Source organism: Rhinolophus hipposideros (genome assembly GCF_964194185.1).
Source record: "Rhinolophus hipposideros genome assembly, chromosome: 7".
NCBI lineage: Eukaryota > Metazoa > Chordata > Mammalia > Chiroptera > Rhinolophidae > Rhinolophus > Rhinolophus hipposideros.
The window spans coordinates 77443094-77458118 of NC_138053.1; the positions used below are offsets into that span (position 1 = coordinate 77443094).

At 37.8% G+C, this 15025-nt stretch overlaps 1 protein-coding gene across 1 annotated transcript in view; it reads right to left on the reverse strand.

Annotated features, from left to right (window-relative positions):
* The window catches only part of SPEF2 (sperm flagellar 2), a 165885-nt gene that overhangs the window by 40640 nt on the left and 110220 nt on the right, over positions 1–15025 (reverse strand). The window contains exons 27-29 of the mRNA XM_081053291.1: positions 7233–7380; positions 4775–4903; positions 2353–2491 (exon numbers count right to left, since the gene is read on the reverse strand). Coding sequence (XP_080909417.1) covers positions 2353–2491; positions 4775–4903; positions 7233–7380 — 416 coding nt within the window. The remainder of the gene's footprint in view (positions 1–2352; positions 2492–4774; positions 4904–7232; positions 7381–15025) is intronic.

Below are 15025 nucleotides of genomic sequence, written 5' to 3' on the forward strand. Positions count from 1 at the left end.
AGAGATGTTTTATTCTAAGTATGAACCAGAAAAAGGTTATAGGGCAGAAAAAATACTTGTAAAATATGACTGCTAGAATAACACATTTATCTGGAATCAGGATAAATTATAAAAATTATATAATTTTTTTTGTATATAAATTTGTATATAAATTACAAATTTATATAAACATTATAAATTTAAGTATAAGCAGCAATAGTTAGGAACCACTGTGGTTCAGTGGAAAAAGCGCTGGAAGTTGAATTCTCATTCTCGGACACTCTCTAGGTCCTTGGATAAGTTACTTGAATTTCATTATCTTTGCAATGGAGCCAATTACACATAACTGAACACCTTATGGTTATTAAAGTGAAATCACATAGGACACAGATATAGCTCAACTGGGGATTATAGTTATGGCCTCAATTAAAAACCCTTTTAAAGGCCAGAGAAGTTTTATGCAGGAATAAGTACTAATATAATATCACGGTACTACTGAAAGTATCTTGTTTATGTCTTGCAATAAAGATTGAACATGGCAGAAAAAAATGCATTTTTAATCACTCATCTGCTCTTACATAACTCAGGAATACCAAAATACTCACATACTGAAAATTTAAAAGTTAGTATTAGTTGCTTTCTTTCAAAAGATACCCTTGAATTCAACCCCAGGATGCTGTATTTGTGAGTGTCCACAGAGTATGTCTTTTCTAGTTAGTTTATGTTTGATGGTGTTTGTGTGCTCGGGGCCAGTAGGAGAAAAGCATTGGGTAACTACTGAGTTTATAACACTTAATGAGGAGAGATTCCAGATGTCGTCTGAGACTCAGCCATAACCAGCACATCAAAATAAGTGCACCATCTAGTGGAAGGTTACCAAGAGTAACTTAATCAAGAATGGGAGGAGAAAAATGCTAGGGAAATGAAAAGTGGGATTTGAAGCTCTTCCTGTTTTTTTTCTTTTTTTTTAACTGTTAAAGAATTTTTGCAATAACCAAAACAGAGAGCAGAGCTGAGCAGTCCTAGATTGTGAGTTCTTGTGGCCACATTCAGAGGTTTTGTGTGTGTGTGTATATATATATATATATATATATATATATATATATATATATATATATATATATATATATATGTATGCCACAAGAAGTCAAAATCTAGGACCGTTTCTGTTTTGGTTATTGCAAAAATTCTTTAAAGAATTCTATACCTGAGAAATAGGAGTGCCTCTGATAAAAATAAGAAGCGTTTACGTTTGATGGCCACATGGCTGGGAGCTGTGAATCTTAAGAATGAAGAAGATGTATTTTCATTTGTAAGCGACAGGCAGAGAACAGAACTGAACACACTGCTCTGACGATGCTGAGTAACAGAGTTGGCGATTCAGTAGCCAACTTGTTTTAAACATTACTGCAGTAAGGTCACCAGGCTGAGGGTGCGTGTGTGCACACACACTTGTGTGTATGTGTGCCTGTCACTGTAAAGCAACAGGTATAAACAACTAGGCTGAAGATTTGACACCAGAACTTTCATTATGAGACAAGCACTGGAGAAACCAAACCATAGCAACCATCTCTTAGACGGCAGTTGTTGCTTCTGAGAATATTGCCATCTGTATTCTGTGTCTTGTAGCAGCTTCCAAGTTGTCAGTAAATGTTTATTGCAAACTGTAGTGTGTCACAGAATCTAGATCTAGTAGAAACCTGTGAAATACCCTGTCTCCTTTTATAGATGAAGCAGAGGGGGGAAACAATTAGGCACACTGCTAATGTGTGGACAATGAGAGAACCCCCGTTTCCTGGATGATCAGGCCTCCTGACTCTCACATAAGGGCTCTTTCCATTCTGCCGAGAGTTCTCTTCAAGACTTTTAAGGGAGAATTAAGAAGAGGATGAAACTCTTAGCAATGAGAGTCTGGAAAACCTTTGGAAACCAGCCAAAAAACAGAACAGGGTGTTACTCTTTCAAGGGACTCAGCCTAACTGGCGAAACCTTCCAGTCACTGACTTCTTAATTTCCCATTCATTGGCCCTGACTAATAATAAGTCTGGCGTGAGAAAGAAATGAAATATTATCTTACTTCTGAAAAATACTTTAAAGTTAATCTAAAATCTTACCTTGGAAACTAAGGTCCTCATGGGGCAATGTAAAAACCAAACTCAAATAATGTGCAAAACTGGATATTGCAATTCAACCTTTTGAAACATGATTCACTGTTTGAAAAGAGTCAATACAAATGTACATGTAATTTCCTAAAAGGTCAAAATTTCGATTTATAAATGTAATTAACACTTGTATGTACCTTAATAACCTTTGCCAATTTTGGTCTTTGGGAATTAACAAAGCGTATTTTTTAAAAGTCAGGCAGCACTTTACCTGGCCATTTCATTCAAGTACCTCTCACCAAGCCACATTTCCATGAGTTTATACACATCGACCATCTTTGTCACTAAATCTTCAAGGAAAGCCAATGCTTTTGTCTTTATCAGTTCAAGTCGGAACTGTGTGGCTCTCTCTATTTAAAAAGAGAAGTAAAGATTTTTAAGTGTATTATATGTACATGCATTTCCTGATGAACTGAATGCAATTTAAACCAACCATGCGTCAATTTGTGAAGCTTTACGTACACATTTAATATACCAGTATAGATAAGTAATCCCCACCCATCTCATTGAGAGACAAAATGTAGTATGTGTTAGAGTCATTTGACAGTTTATTTCAACCAAAACTATAGAGCTTTTACATGTATCATACTTTATAGCAATATACTCTTTGACAAGTTGGAATGGAAAAACACAAATAGATAATTTCCTAATTTCAAAAGGGTGCAAAGTCTCTTGATGATCTTTCCACTTTAGAATTTTAAGATGGCAATGCCATCATCTTTCTCAGCATTGGGGAAACGGGGTCAAGCCTATGTGTCCCGGGGCCCATTGCTGTCCCTGGCACACAATAAGGTCTGTGGATTGTACCTGTAAAACATCATTTTGACCTTTCTTCTTTGCTTTTTCCATTGTCACTGGCCTAGTTTGGGCACGGATTATCTGTCATCTGAACTACTGCAATCACCTCAGTCCTGCTTTCTGTACGTTCCTTTCCCCACCTCAAGTGCAAACCCAGCTCTGCACTGTCTCATTGCACATGTGATCACTGTCGCTTTTCTGCTCAGAATTATTTCCTTGCTCCTGGTTTCCATGAGAGAAAATGTAACTTTCTTGGCAGGGTCTATATGTCCTTGCATGATGTGGCCTTCCTATGTCCCTGGTCACTCTTTCCCAGAATATGCATAAGACTCTGGAGCAGGTCACATGTTCTCCCCTCCCATCCCTGCTGCATTTGTCCCCAGGGCAAACTCTCCACATTCTTTCACTTATTCTGAAGCCTTAAGTCGCCTTCTGGGAAGTCTTTCTTGACTCTCCCCATGTGCCCTTTGTCTTATAAGCCAACCTCCAATATTAGAGTATTATATGGAGTTGTTTGCATTTCTCTTCCTCCAGATTGGGTTTTATTTTTGTTTGTTTTGTGTGTGTCTGTGAGTGTGTGTTTCCAGCAACTACGGTAGGGCCTGGCATAGAGTGGGAACTCAGTGGGAACTTGAATGGGAATTGAGGCACAATGGGAATCACGTACTGAAGAACTGAAAGGTGAAGCATTTTTAAAGCAGAGGTGGGATAGGCAGTGGGGGAAAAGCTGTGTCCTGCCTTCCCTGACCGCACAGATTCTCCCATGTTCAATTTACTTCAGATTTTACTCTTGAGATTACGGAAGCAGGTGGTAGTAGGATGGGGAGGGGACAAGAGAAGAGAAGCCAGGGATGGAAAGCATTGTTAGGAACTAACGAGGGAGACCACCTCAGGGATGACGTAGATGCCTGATCACTGCCCTGTACACCTGAAGCTGAAGCTGAACAATAATGAATGTCAACTACAATTTTGTATATATACAGAAGTGGAGTACAGCATTAGGAATAGAGACAGTGGAAATGTAATGGCTGTGTGTGATGTCAGAGGGGTAGTAGATGGGGGAAGGGGGGTTATCACTATGTGAGGGATATAAACGATAAATGTCTAATTATTACATTGTTTTGTACACCTGAAACTAATAATAAAAAAAGAGCCAATGGTCATTAAGTAGTTAATGTGCCCCAGCTGACCCTATGCTGCAATTTTTATGGTTTTGTCATCTAATATATTGACCATGATTTCTTTCCAGTTAGAATACTTTTGCTGGGTTTCCTGATCTTTTAAAATTCTACTTTGCATTGCATTATGAGACAACTGATGAGCCAGCAGGAGACAGTATTGTGGAGTCCTTACCATATCCACACAGAACGAGGCCCTTGAACATTTTTGATCCGTGATTGGTTCTTCTATGGCCTCTGCCCCCAAGAACCCACTTTCAAGGCCTGTTCACCTCTGAACAGGGTTTATTTTTCTAATGAGAGGCTTAAATTATTCTTATTATAATATAAAATCATCCACCTATGTAGCCTCAAGCCTTCTTTCAACCTGTAAAATCATGCCACCTCCAAATTATTCTTTTTTTGTTTCTATTCTTTAAGATTTTAATTACTGCGGGTGCTCTCATCTCTTCTTCAACTCTCTGATATCCTAGCAGACACTGTACAAGAGTCAAATCTAGATTTCACAGGGTCACGTGGAAACAACCAATTGAATGCCATACTTCTCATTCAGTTGGCCTTGTGTTCTCATAGACATAGTTGGAGCAGCTGTGGGCTATTTGCCAACTGGTCTATTTTCTACTGAAAAGTATCATCTTAGTTCTTTCCAAATGCTACCTTCAAATTGCAGGGCAGCAAGATGCTCTTCCTTTATTTTGAGTCTCAGTTCATTTTTCTTTTCCATGTTGTCAATCTCCTCTGGTGTTACCGTTACAGGACTGGCTTCTGCTATAGGTGATGATTTACCTGAAAAGGCAATGAAAGACACTGAGTAAACTTACAACATACCAGGGTACACATATGGTACTTGGAGAAAATGAGTACAAAGTGAAATGTGTGGAGCTATAAACCTCGAGTGATATCTGGAAAGGAGAAACCGTCCTGACAGCATGAGTGATGAAGTACTGATAGTCTTTTGTTGAGAATTCTCCATGTGGTATCTGGGGTAGACGCACATAAAAATGTCCCATTTGTGTAGCATCATGGGAAAATGAAGCATGCAGCAAGCACAGACAGAGTTACCGACTCCAAAGAGGGTGCAATTCAGACTTTGTGGACAGAAATTAGGAAACCCCAACATACCATGGATGCCATTAGCCAATGGCAGAAGTACCTCTCCTTATGGGTTACTTGTATTAACCAAGTGTTTCCGAGGTCCTCATCAAGAAAAGACAGAAGATAACCTCAAGACCATATGGCTGAAATGTAGCTGATGGTCAAGAATCTGTAATCTACTTAATTATCTTTTAACTAACACAACCACAAGTACTTCAGTAATTACATAAGAGAATTAGAAAATAAGAATTTGGCAGTATTTGAGAATTTAGCAGTGTGAGGCTCGTTGCAGGCCTAGATTGTATCGTTCTACTTAGTTCAATAAATTGTTCTGGAAGGTCTGACTTCCAAGGGTTCAAATATTTTGAGGAAGACATAAATGTTAACAAAAAAATCGTAATAAGATGTGTTAAGTGCAATAGTGGATATATGTGTAAGTTACAGATGAAAGGAAGCTTAATCTCTCTGGATTTCTGTTTTATCATTGGCAAAATTAAGACGTTGGACTCAACTAACTATTCCATTAAAGTAAATTGAAACATTTCCTTCAAATTACACATATCTTTTATGTTGATCGTTTGAGATGGAGTGTTTTCTGCTGTGGTGCTACTCTTCCCTTCACGTGAAGTGCCACCAGCCTCACTTCATCCGCTACCCCTTTCCCTCCTCAGGGCTTTGTCTTAACTCCTACTCATGGCTGCTTAAATGTACTCCATCTAGGAAGTCTGCCTAACCCCTCAGGTGGAGTGAGGGGCCTCACTCTCAAGGGACTTGTGCCTCCCCTACCAAAGAGCAATGATTGGTCAAATGTCTATCTCTGTTGCTAGAGTACAGGTCTACAGGGCAGGACATCTATCTTTCTTTTTCTTTCTTTCTTTCTTTCTTTCTTTCTTTCTTTCTTTCTTTCTTTCTTTCTTTCTTTCTTTCTTTCTTTCTTTCTTTCTTTCTTTCTCTCTCTCTCTCTCTCTCTCTCTCTCTCTCTCTCTCTCTCTCTCTCTCTCTCTCTTTCTTTTCTTTCCTTCCTTCCTTCCTTCCTTCCTTCCTTCCTTCCTTCCTTCCTTCCTTCCTTCCTTCCTTCCTTCCTTTTTTTTTTTTTTTTAAGTTTAGCGTTCTGTCCTTAACACTCATAGCAGGTGCCTAATAAATACTGTGAGCAATTGATGAATGGCGTGACTTTTGCTCAAGTCCTTCCTTCTCTTTCTCTCTTGCCTCAAGTCACTTCAAAACTGTGCAAGTGGAAACATTCCGAGGGGAGGATAATGTTTGTAGCAGAGCTTATCCCTGAGGTTAACCAGTGGTCTCTTCCAACCTGATTTTTCTTTCCTCTTTCCATTGTGCCTCTAAGGCAGAGATTTATACAGGAAGATTCTAGGAGAAAAGGAATTGCTTGACTAAAACCTGAAATTTGAATTAAACTTGGAATTAAATCTTAAACTTACATATATACCAGGGGTGCCAAAAAAAATGTGCACAAATGGAAACTTTGGTCAACGTTGCTCAAGCAGTAGTTCCCCGTAATCAGAAGTGTCTAAATGCTGATGGTTAACACTTGGAGCACCTCTTGTAATTGCAGAAGTCAAATGTGACTTGTATTCACATCTTCTGTTATCAGTATATATTGAGTATTACAAAGTTAAAATGTGTATACTTTTTTTGGCACCCTCTGCATATATAATTAACTTTTAAACTTCTCTTGTTTACTGTAGCAAGTATCAGTCCTTTGCACACACTTTTCAGATTACATAGTGTCACCTTGGAGTTGTTTTAACATGTTCAAAACTGTCTTTGAGGTTAATTTTACCCTGAATATACTTGGCTATTCAGACAAACAAGTTAGGTGCGACTGGTATGCAATATGATTTGCCAACAAACACCATAGTTCAGAGAAGCCTGTGTCTAGAAGTTAAACCCAATGAACAGCCTTCTAGTGGCTTAGAGGCCAGTGTGCTTGGCTAAATGCTAGTTTTCTACTAAGGAGAGTTTTAAGCGTCCATGATTCTGGATGCTAAACCATGAGTACCTTTTTCTTTTTTGTCCTCCTTTTTTTTCTTGGGTTGTTCCTTTTTGGCTTTTTTATTTGCACTCATCTGAGGAGATTTTTCTTTTGTTTCTGATAATTGGTTTTCTTTTTCTTCATCTAGGAGCCTCTGTTGAATTTCAGCAGCCACCTGGTAGTACAAGAGCAATATTTCAGGTAAGGGAACATTTGTGCAAAATGATAACCATTTGGATTTCGTCCTCACGTGATTCCATTGAAACCCTATTCCACTGCAAACAAGCATGCCCTGTATTCAATCTTTACAAAACACACACTTCAATGTTTTACTTCAATGGAAATCTGGTCCTGTCCCAAGATGGGACTTCCCCGTGGCCATCAGTGTGCATGCAGCTCATTGTCCCACACCGTGCCTGCAATGACTGCCTCCTTATGTTTCCGCATGGCCACCTCCAGACTGTGACAGGTTCGTGGTCATGCAAAAATTCCTTTCTTTTTAATCTCAGACACGATGGATTTAACAGTCCCTGTTCTTCCAAGTTCCTATTATCTCTTGGCCTTCAATCTGGGGTATTTTCCTGTATCAATGTTTCTCTTTTTTTTTTTTCATTATTGACCCCCTATGGAATTTCTAAGACAGTTTCTCCCAATCACATCCCTTTCCATGGTTTGGTTTTTTGTTTGTTTGTGTTCCTTGTTTTTTGTTTTTGATATTTTAAAATAATTTTTAAGAATGGGTTCAATTATACCGTCCATATCCATAAAGTTTTAATACTGCAGAAGAGATTGTATCTCTCTCTATGTTTCATGTATATCTATGCTTTATTCATAAAATGGGTAAGAAGTTTTCATGCTTTCCACACCATTTTTGGGAGTCCACGCCCTGTATTAATTGGGCTCGTGTACACTTGAACTCTGGGCTTCCATTCTACTCTAATTCGACATCATCCCAGGAAGGTGCAGTGTTTATGAGGATGACCTGTTCCACAGGCTAACCTCTCTGTTGCTTCTTAGCTTCCTCTTTTTGGGGGCCTTCGATCGAGCTTCTCTCCATGTCATCAGCCCCCTCCTTTCATTCTCACAAGTATCCTGGTTTGAGAGATTAGTTCTGTGGCCACCCCATAAATGCTGATGAATGGGGAGGGCCCGGGTGTTGCCAGAGTCCTTCTATCTCTCCTGTGAGGCTGGCTCTGTGCTTCAGGCAGCAGAAAAGTTTTGTATTGGGGCTTATGCAGCTGGGGCCATGCCTACGGTTAGAAAAATTGGGCCTTTTGAATTAAGGCCAACTGTCCCAGGGGAAGTGGAGGGAGTTTGTGGGTGTAACCCTAAGAAATGAGAGCCGAGAAAAGACTCCAAGAGGAAGAAAGAAAACCCTGCACACACTCTGGAGGCAGGAGCTGCATGTGGTTCAAAATTGTAAAATCTCAATAAGGCAACCAGTGAGGAAATGGTGGTCCATGGGAATTTATTTATTTATTGAAGTGCTTACTGTGTCCAAAACCTGACATCGTTTCTGGGGAGAATTGGGTGAGGGGCTGGGAGAAGAAAGAGGAAGTTGGGTGGAATTGAACAGAAAGATGATCAAGGCACAATCTCTCTACTCTCAAAGAAGTTCAGTCTTGGGGGAGAGATAGACCTGCTAATTCTTGCCCTCTCCAAATTCCTGCTACACTTCATACCCCATGGCTTGGCATAGAACTGTCCTCAACTGTTCTGTGAGGGTTAAATGTCGCCCCACCCTTCAAATGGGCTTTAAGGCTCCCATGAGCTAAGTCAGTCCCACTTCTTGGTATTCTCCATAGCTTTTAGCACCGTGCTCTGCTTATAGGGGATGCCCAGGAAAGGCTTAGTAATTGATGGAATTTGCTTCTTCAGTATCAGCAGAACCTTGGAAGGATGCAGAAAGGTTTCAGAGAGCAAGCCAGTATTGCGGTGGTGTTTTTAATTTTTTTTTAATCAGATGCTCTTTAGATAAAAAATGTATTTTATGACATATACTGTACTTCCAAATTCTTGGTAAAGCTGAAAGCAGACTTGTTAACAGTCCCCCCTAAATTGCAAGCAATTCAGTTTGAATCTGTTCTTGCAAAGCACAGTAAGTTAGCAATTTCCTTTAAAATTGGATTTTTCTCCCTTGTAAACAACCTTGTGTTGGTGATGATGATGATGATGACCACCATCTGCATTTTTCTGTCCACTTCCCTTGAAGACCTTTGGGTCTTTCTCAAAAAAAATCGACATAGTTCACAATACATCTAGCAACGCAACCTGTAAGGCTGAAGAAACTAGAAGTAATGTCTCGACACTGGGCATTAACTATGTCTTGCTTCTTTGAAATCATTGCATACCTGCTAATTAGAAGAAAGTTTTGCTGGAAATTAACATTGCATACTAAATAGATAGCTCCTGGTAAATTGCTGTGTAGAAGAAAGCCTGTGTTAAAAATGCTCTCATTTCAGTTGCACTCATCTTAGCTGGCATTCTTTTCCCTGCAACAATGTGCTGAATCATGCCTGTCTCATTTGGAACTCAAAATTTCCTTAAGGTCATGTGACATCAAAGTCATAAAAGTCTATTAGAAACATAAAAGCAGGATTCAAAGATAATTATGAGTAACACTAATTACTATGCAACCCTTTCTCCTGTGTTTTCTGTGTAGTTTTTGAAGGTCCACAAGGAAAATAGTACAATTTTGAATGAGTTTCTTAACATAATGATCGATTTTATTTACAATTTCGAAAGCACTTTCGTATACATTGTTTTATTAAATCTTGTCAACTATTCAATAAAGCAAACATAAGGAATGTCTGTCATGTTACAGAGAAAGAATAGAAGACTCATTTTCTTAAAATCATGTAGCTTACTTAATCAAGAGGGATAGCCAGTGCTTATTGTGTTGTATGATACTCTGTTTCTAATAATGTTTTAGACATGTAAAATGTCTACACGTCATATTTTAAAATGTCATTTCCCCTGGGTGATTTTAACGGGACTCAAGACTTGTAAATTATGTGTATATAGCTTAATTGGCAGTAAAAATAATAATTCATTTTTTTTCCTAGAATTCTTAGATCTGGTTCCCCACTCGCTGGTGCTTGGTAGCTGTTGTGGCCTTAGCAGTAACCATGACTGTCGCCATCACCATTGATATTATCATCAGTGTTATTAGTATAGCAGCAGCAGCATCTCAAAACTGTCTTTAGGGCTTAGTAGTATGTTAAATGTAGATATTTTGCTAGGTGTGAGATATATAAAAAGTATTAGAATCTATTTATGTATTCAGGGTAAAAAACAAAATAAAAATTACAAACAGTAATCTAGATTATAAGAGCTAATGAATGGGAGACACAATAACCAGTACAAGAATTGGAAGAGCGTATGATCGCAGAAGGCTGGGGCTTCAGGAAACAGGCAACCCACTGGTTAGGAATGAAGGTAGGAATTCACTCTGAAGACTTAAAGCAAGTACAGGGTTTAAGCAAATACAAGTAAGGAGGAGTATAATGTAGGAGAGAAAAATGGCATTAGCTGGGGCATTGAAGTGGTTAATACCCATGGAATATGTAGGAGGCAATATCTAGTTGACTGATGAGAAGGTTGGGTGAGGTGGTACCAGTGGGATATAGAGTTCTGAGCCTCTAGGTCAAGTGTTTAGGATTCTTCGCTGGCTATTGGGGGTTATCATACTACCTCTCAGGTCAATTCCCTCTCAGGTCAATAATGGAAGATCATTTCTGTATTCTTATAATTATTTACTAATCATGTTCCTTTATCTGGATCATTTTAGTTTAATGTACTATAGTTGTAGATATATTTGGGGTATAAATCTACCAGCTTACTGGGTGCTTTTTATTTGTATTGCTTGTCCTGAATCTTTTTTTGTCCTACTTTCTTTTCTCATTTAGATTATATATTTAAAATTATTTAACCTTGGTTACTGTAGAAATAACACCATGAATCACTAAGTAATATTTAGACTTTGATGAGTTAATAATTCATGTATAATTCTTAGGGTAGACACAAAGAATAGTAATAGAATGCATCACTTATAAACTTACAGAGGGGAAAAAGCAAGAAAGAAAAGATACAGCAAGGTTGAAAATAAAAGGATGAAAAAGATGCATAAACAATATCCCAAATTACAATTTACAAAAAAAATACCATTATAGATAAAGAAGATTACCTGATAAAAATAAAAAGTTCAATTCACCAGAAGGATTTAACAGTTGTATATACCCAACTTCATGGCCTCAAACACACATAAAGCAAAACTTGATAAAAACTATAGAGAGAAATGAATCCACTCTCATAGTGTAATTTTATCATACATCTCTTGATAAATCAAATAAGAAAACAAATTTTAAAAGAATAAATAAGATTTAAGCAAGTATATATAATTATGCATATTTAAAATATAAATATATAATAAATAAAATAATAATGTATGAATACTTATATATAAAACAATTGTGTATATGTAATACATACATAACATATATATTATATATAGACACAATGGAATATATATATATATATATATATATATATATATATATATATATATCAAGAACACACAGAACATTTCCAAAATTGACCATAAAGCAAATTTCAAAAAATTTACATGAGTGTGTCCTCTGATTGAAATGTAATTAAGCTAGAAATCAGCATCTTATTTTGAAAATTAAAAATATACTTTTGAAATGTTTTGCACAAAATGATAACAAAAATAACACCATATCAAATTTTTTGAGATACAGTTAAAGCAAGCCACAGAAGGAAAAAAAGAAAGACTGAAAATGAACAAACTATCACCCGTCTCAAAGCCCTAGGGAAGAATGGGACAATAACCCCGAAGAAAATAATGAAGAAAAATATAAAATTAAGAAGAAACAAATAAAGTAAAATAAATCAATGAAGTCGAAAGCTAGTTATTTGAAAAGGCTGACATAACTGATGAAGTTCTGGGTAAGCTGATCAACGAAGGGGAAAAAAGCACAAAGATTCAGCATTGAAACTGGCAAAGGGGACATCACGCAAATACATCAAGTAGATAATATGCTGTGTTATATCAACACAAACATTAGAGGATATTTTAAAGAACTTCATGCCAATACATTTAGAAATCTAGAAATGGAAAAGTTTCTAGCAAAACAAAACTTACCAAAACCAACCCAGGTTTTTTTTCCAAGAAGAAATGGAAAATAGAAAGTATGCTATACCTATTAAAGAAAATGACTCCTTGGGTGGAGCGAGTAACAAAACTCTTCCTATAGACTTCTTACAAAACTATAGGCCTAGATGGCTTCTTAGTAAATGCTACCAAACATCTCAAGAAAAATTCCAACTTCCACAAAACCTTCCAAAGCTATATCCCAACTTAATTTGTGAGGCTAGTGTTACCTGGATGCTAAAAGTTGACAAGAACAATATAAGAAGGAAAAATTAGAGAATTTTGTCACTCATGAACAAAAGTTCAAAAGTTCTAAACGAATTATTAGGAAAACAAATCCAGCAATAGGTAAGAAGCCTGATGCTTCATTTCAATGTTGGACTTATTCCTGGAATGCGATGAAAGTTGCACATTAGAAAATTGATCAATATATTTTACATTAACATAAAATGTAGAAAAATCATATGATAATCTCAATAGATATAGAACAGACATTTGATAATACCATTCTTTAAAAAAAATACAACCCTTCAGAGTAGGCTAGAAATAGAATTGAATTTCCATAATCCGGTAAATACCACCTGAAAAAAAAAATCTACACCCAAATTTTTCATGAATCTTGACAAGCTGATTTGAAAATTAACATGAAAAGGCTAAGAGCCTAGAAGAACCAAGATTCTCTTGACAGATGACAAGGTGGAAACATTTGCTCATCCAGATAACAAATAAATGGTATGATGTTGTGTGGTCTGGGTACAAAGATAGACAAACAAATAGACAATGCGGCTGATCTAATTTATAATATGTGATCACCTAACTCATGGCAAAGATGATACTGTAGTGAAATGGGGAAAGGATTTAGCATTACCTGTGAAAGTTGAAGTATTACGTACAGTATTGTCTCCTGACATTGAAGAGAGCACTACTCCTAGATAGACACCTGTTAGGCGTGCATGTGAGCCCCAATGGACGTGTGTAAGAATGCTCACAGCAGCAGTATCCATAATGGCACCAAACTGGAGCCCAAATGTGTACCAGTAGCAGATGGGTTAAATAAACTGTGGTCTATTTATATAATGGAACACTACACAGCAACAAAAATGAACAGAATAGAACTACACTCTAGAGGATGGGATGAATCTCACAAAAATTGTTGAGTAAAAGAAGGCCCAAAGAGACAAAGGGTATGAGTCCATTATTTAAAGCTCAAAGCAAGCAAAGCTAAACTATGCTGTGTAGAGGTATAGATTTGGGTAATAAAGCTCTTAAGAAAGTCAAGGAAATGATTACTAAACAGGCAAGATGGAAGGTCCCTTTTACGGGGATGGAGGGACTTAGGGCTGGGAAGGGGCATAAGAAGAAAAGGTGCAGACCTTTTCATGTCTCCCTGTGAGGTGGTTCCATGAGGATGTGTTTTGGGCGGGCTCATTAAGCCATGCAATTATATTTCATGCATTTTTTTTTAAGTGTGTCAAAACACACACTAAAATAGTTTTTAAAAGAAGCAAGACAATGAGAGGAGTTTATGTTCACTTTTGAGAGGGAGAAAAGAAAGAAGTAAGGAGAACAAAAGAGAGAGAGAGAGAGGGAGTGCAGAAAGGAGGCACTGTGGCTACTATGGGACCAGGCCAGAGAAAAGAACCCTGCAGGCAGAGCAGCTGGGAAGGGACATGGAAAACGCCCAATCAACAGTGCTGATTGCTTACGGTGAGATTGTGATGCAAGCCCCTCTTCTGCCTCTTCCACAAAATCTTTTGGAAAGTTGACTCTGCTTTCTGTTTGAATGAAATATTTCAGAGAAACTCGAAGAAGGCTTGACACAAAATGGAGATGGAAACTGGGGGATGAGGGAACAGCGGTCATCTGAGGTAAACTCTGTGTGCCTCTGGACGGAGTGAAGCCTCTGCTTAGACTAAAGTTATTTGTATTGCTCTTCCTTTCTCCATTGACGTGGTACAGACTCCTTGCAGAGAGGGACTGTCATCTCTTTATCTCCCAGGGAGGGTGGAAAGGACATGGAACTTGGAAGTCCTAGAGACCCAGGTTGAAGTCCCATCTCTGACACTTACCTGCTGAGTGACCTTGGGCAAGTTTCTTAACCTTTCTGGATTTTAGTTTTCCACTGTAAAGAGGATAATAATAATTACCCCATAGGTGACTTATGTAAAATGCCTAGCAGAGGTTTTAAACTAGAGGCCTATAGGGCAGATGTATGTTCTGCTTGGCTCTGTAAATTTTTTTAAACTTGATTTTATTTCTAACACGTTAAAATCAGTAGGTTTCACATAAAAATCAGAATTTCTGATTTTTCTTCTAAAATGGGAAAATCTGGCCCTCCTGGGGCTCATTTTAAATGACTAGGATTGGGTAGGGCTGAATAGCACATACCTCTTTAGACAGGGGTGTGATTTCCACTTGGCCACAGTGCTTCCCCCTTCCCCCTTTTGCCTTATACTTGACCCACTCTCCATGATATTTCCTGATTGGCCTAGGCTCCTGTTTGGAACCTCGCCTGGTCCAGTATAGAAAATAATCTAAAAGTTGGTGCATGCCTTTCTTGATCTCATGTATTTGCTGTTTGAATTGTCTCACTTTCTATTCCTTTCAGAAAAAAAAAAAAATGGGGGCATAAATTTATACAATGCTT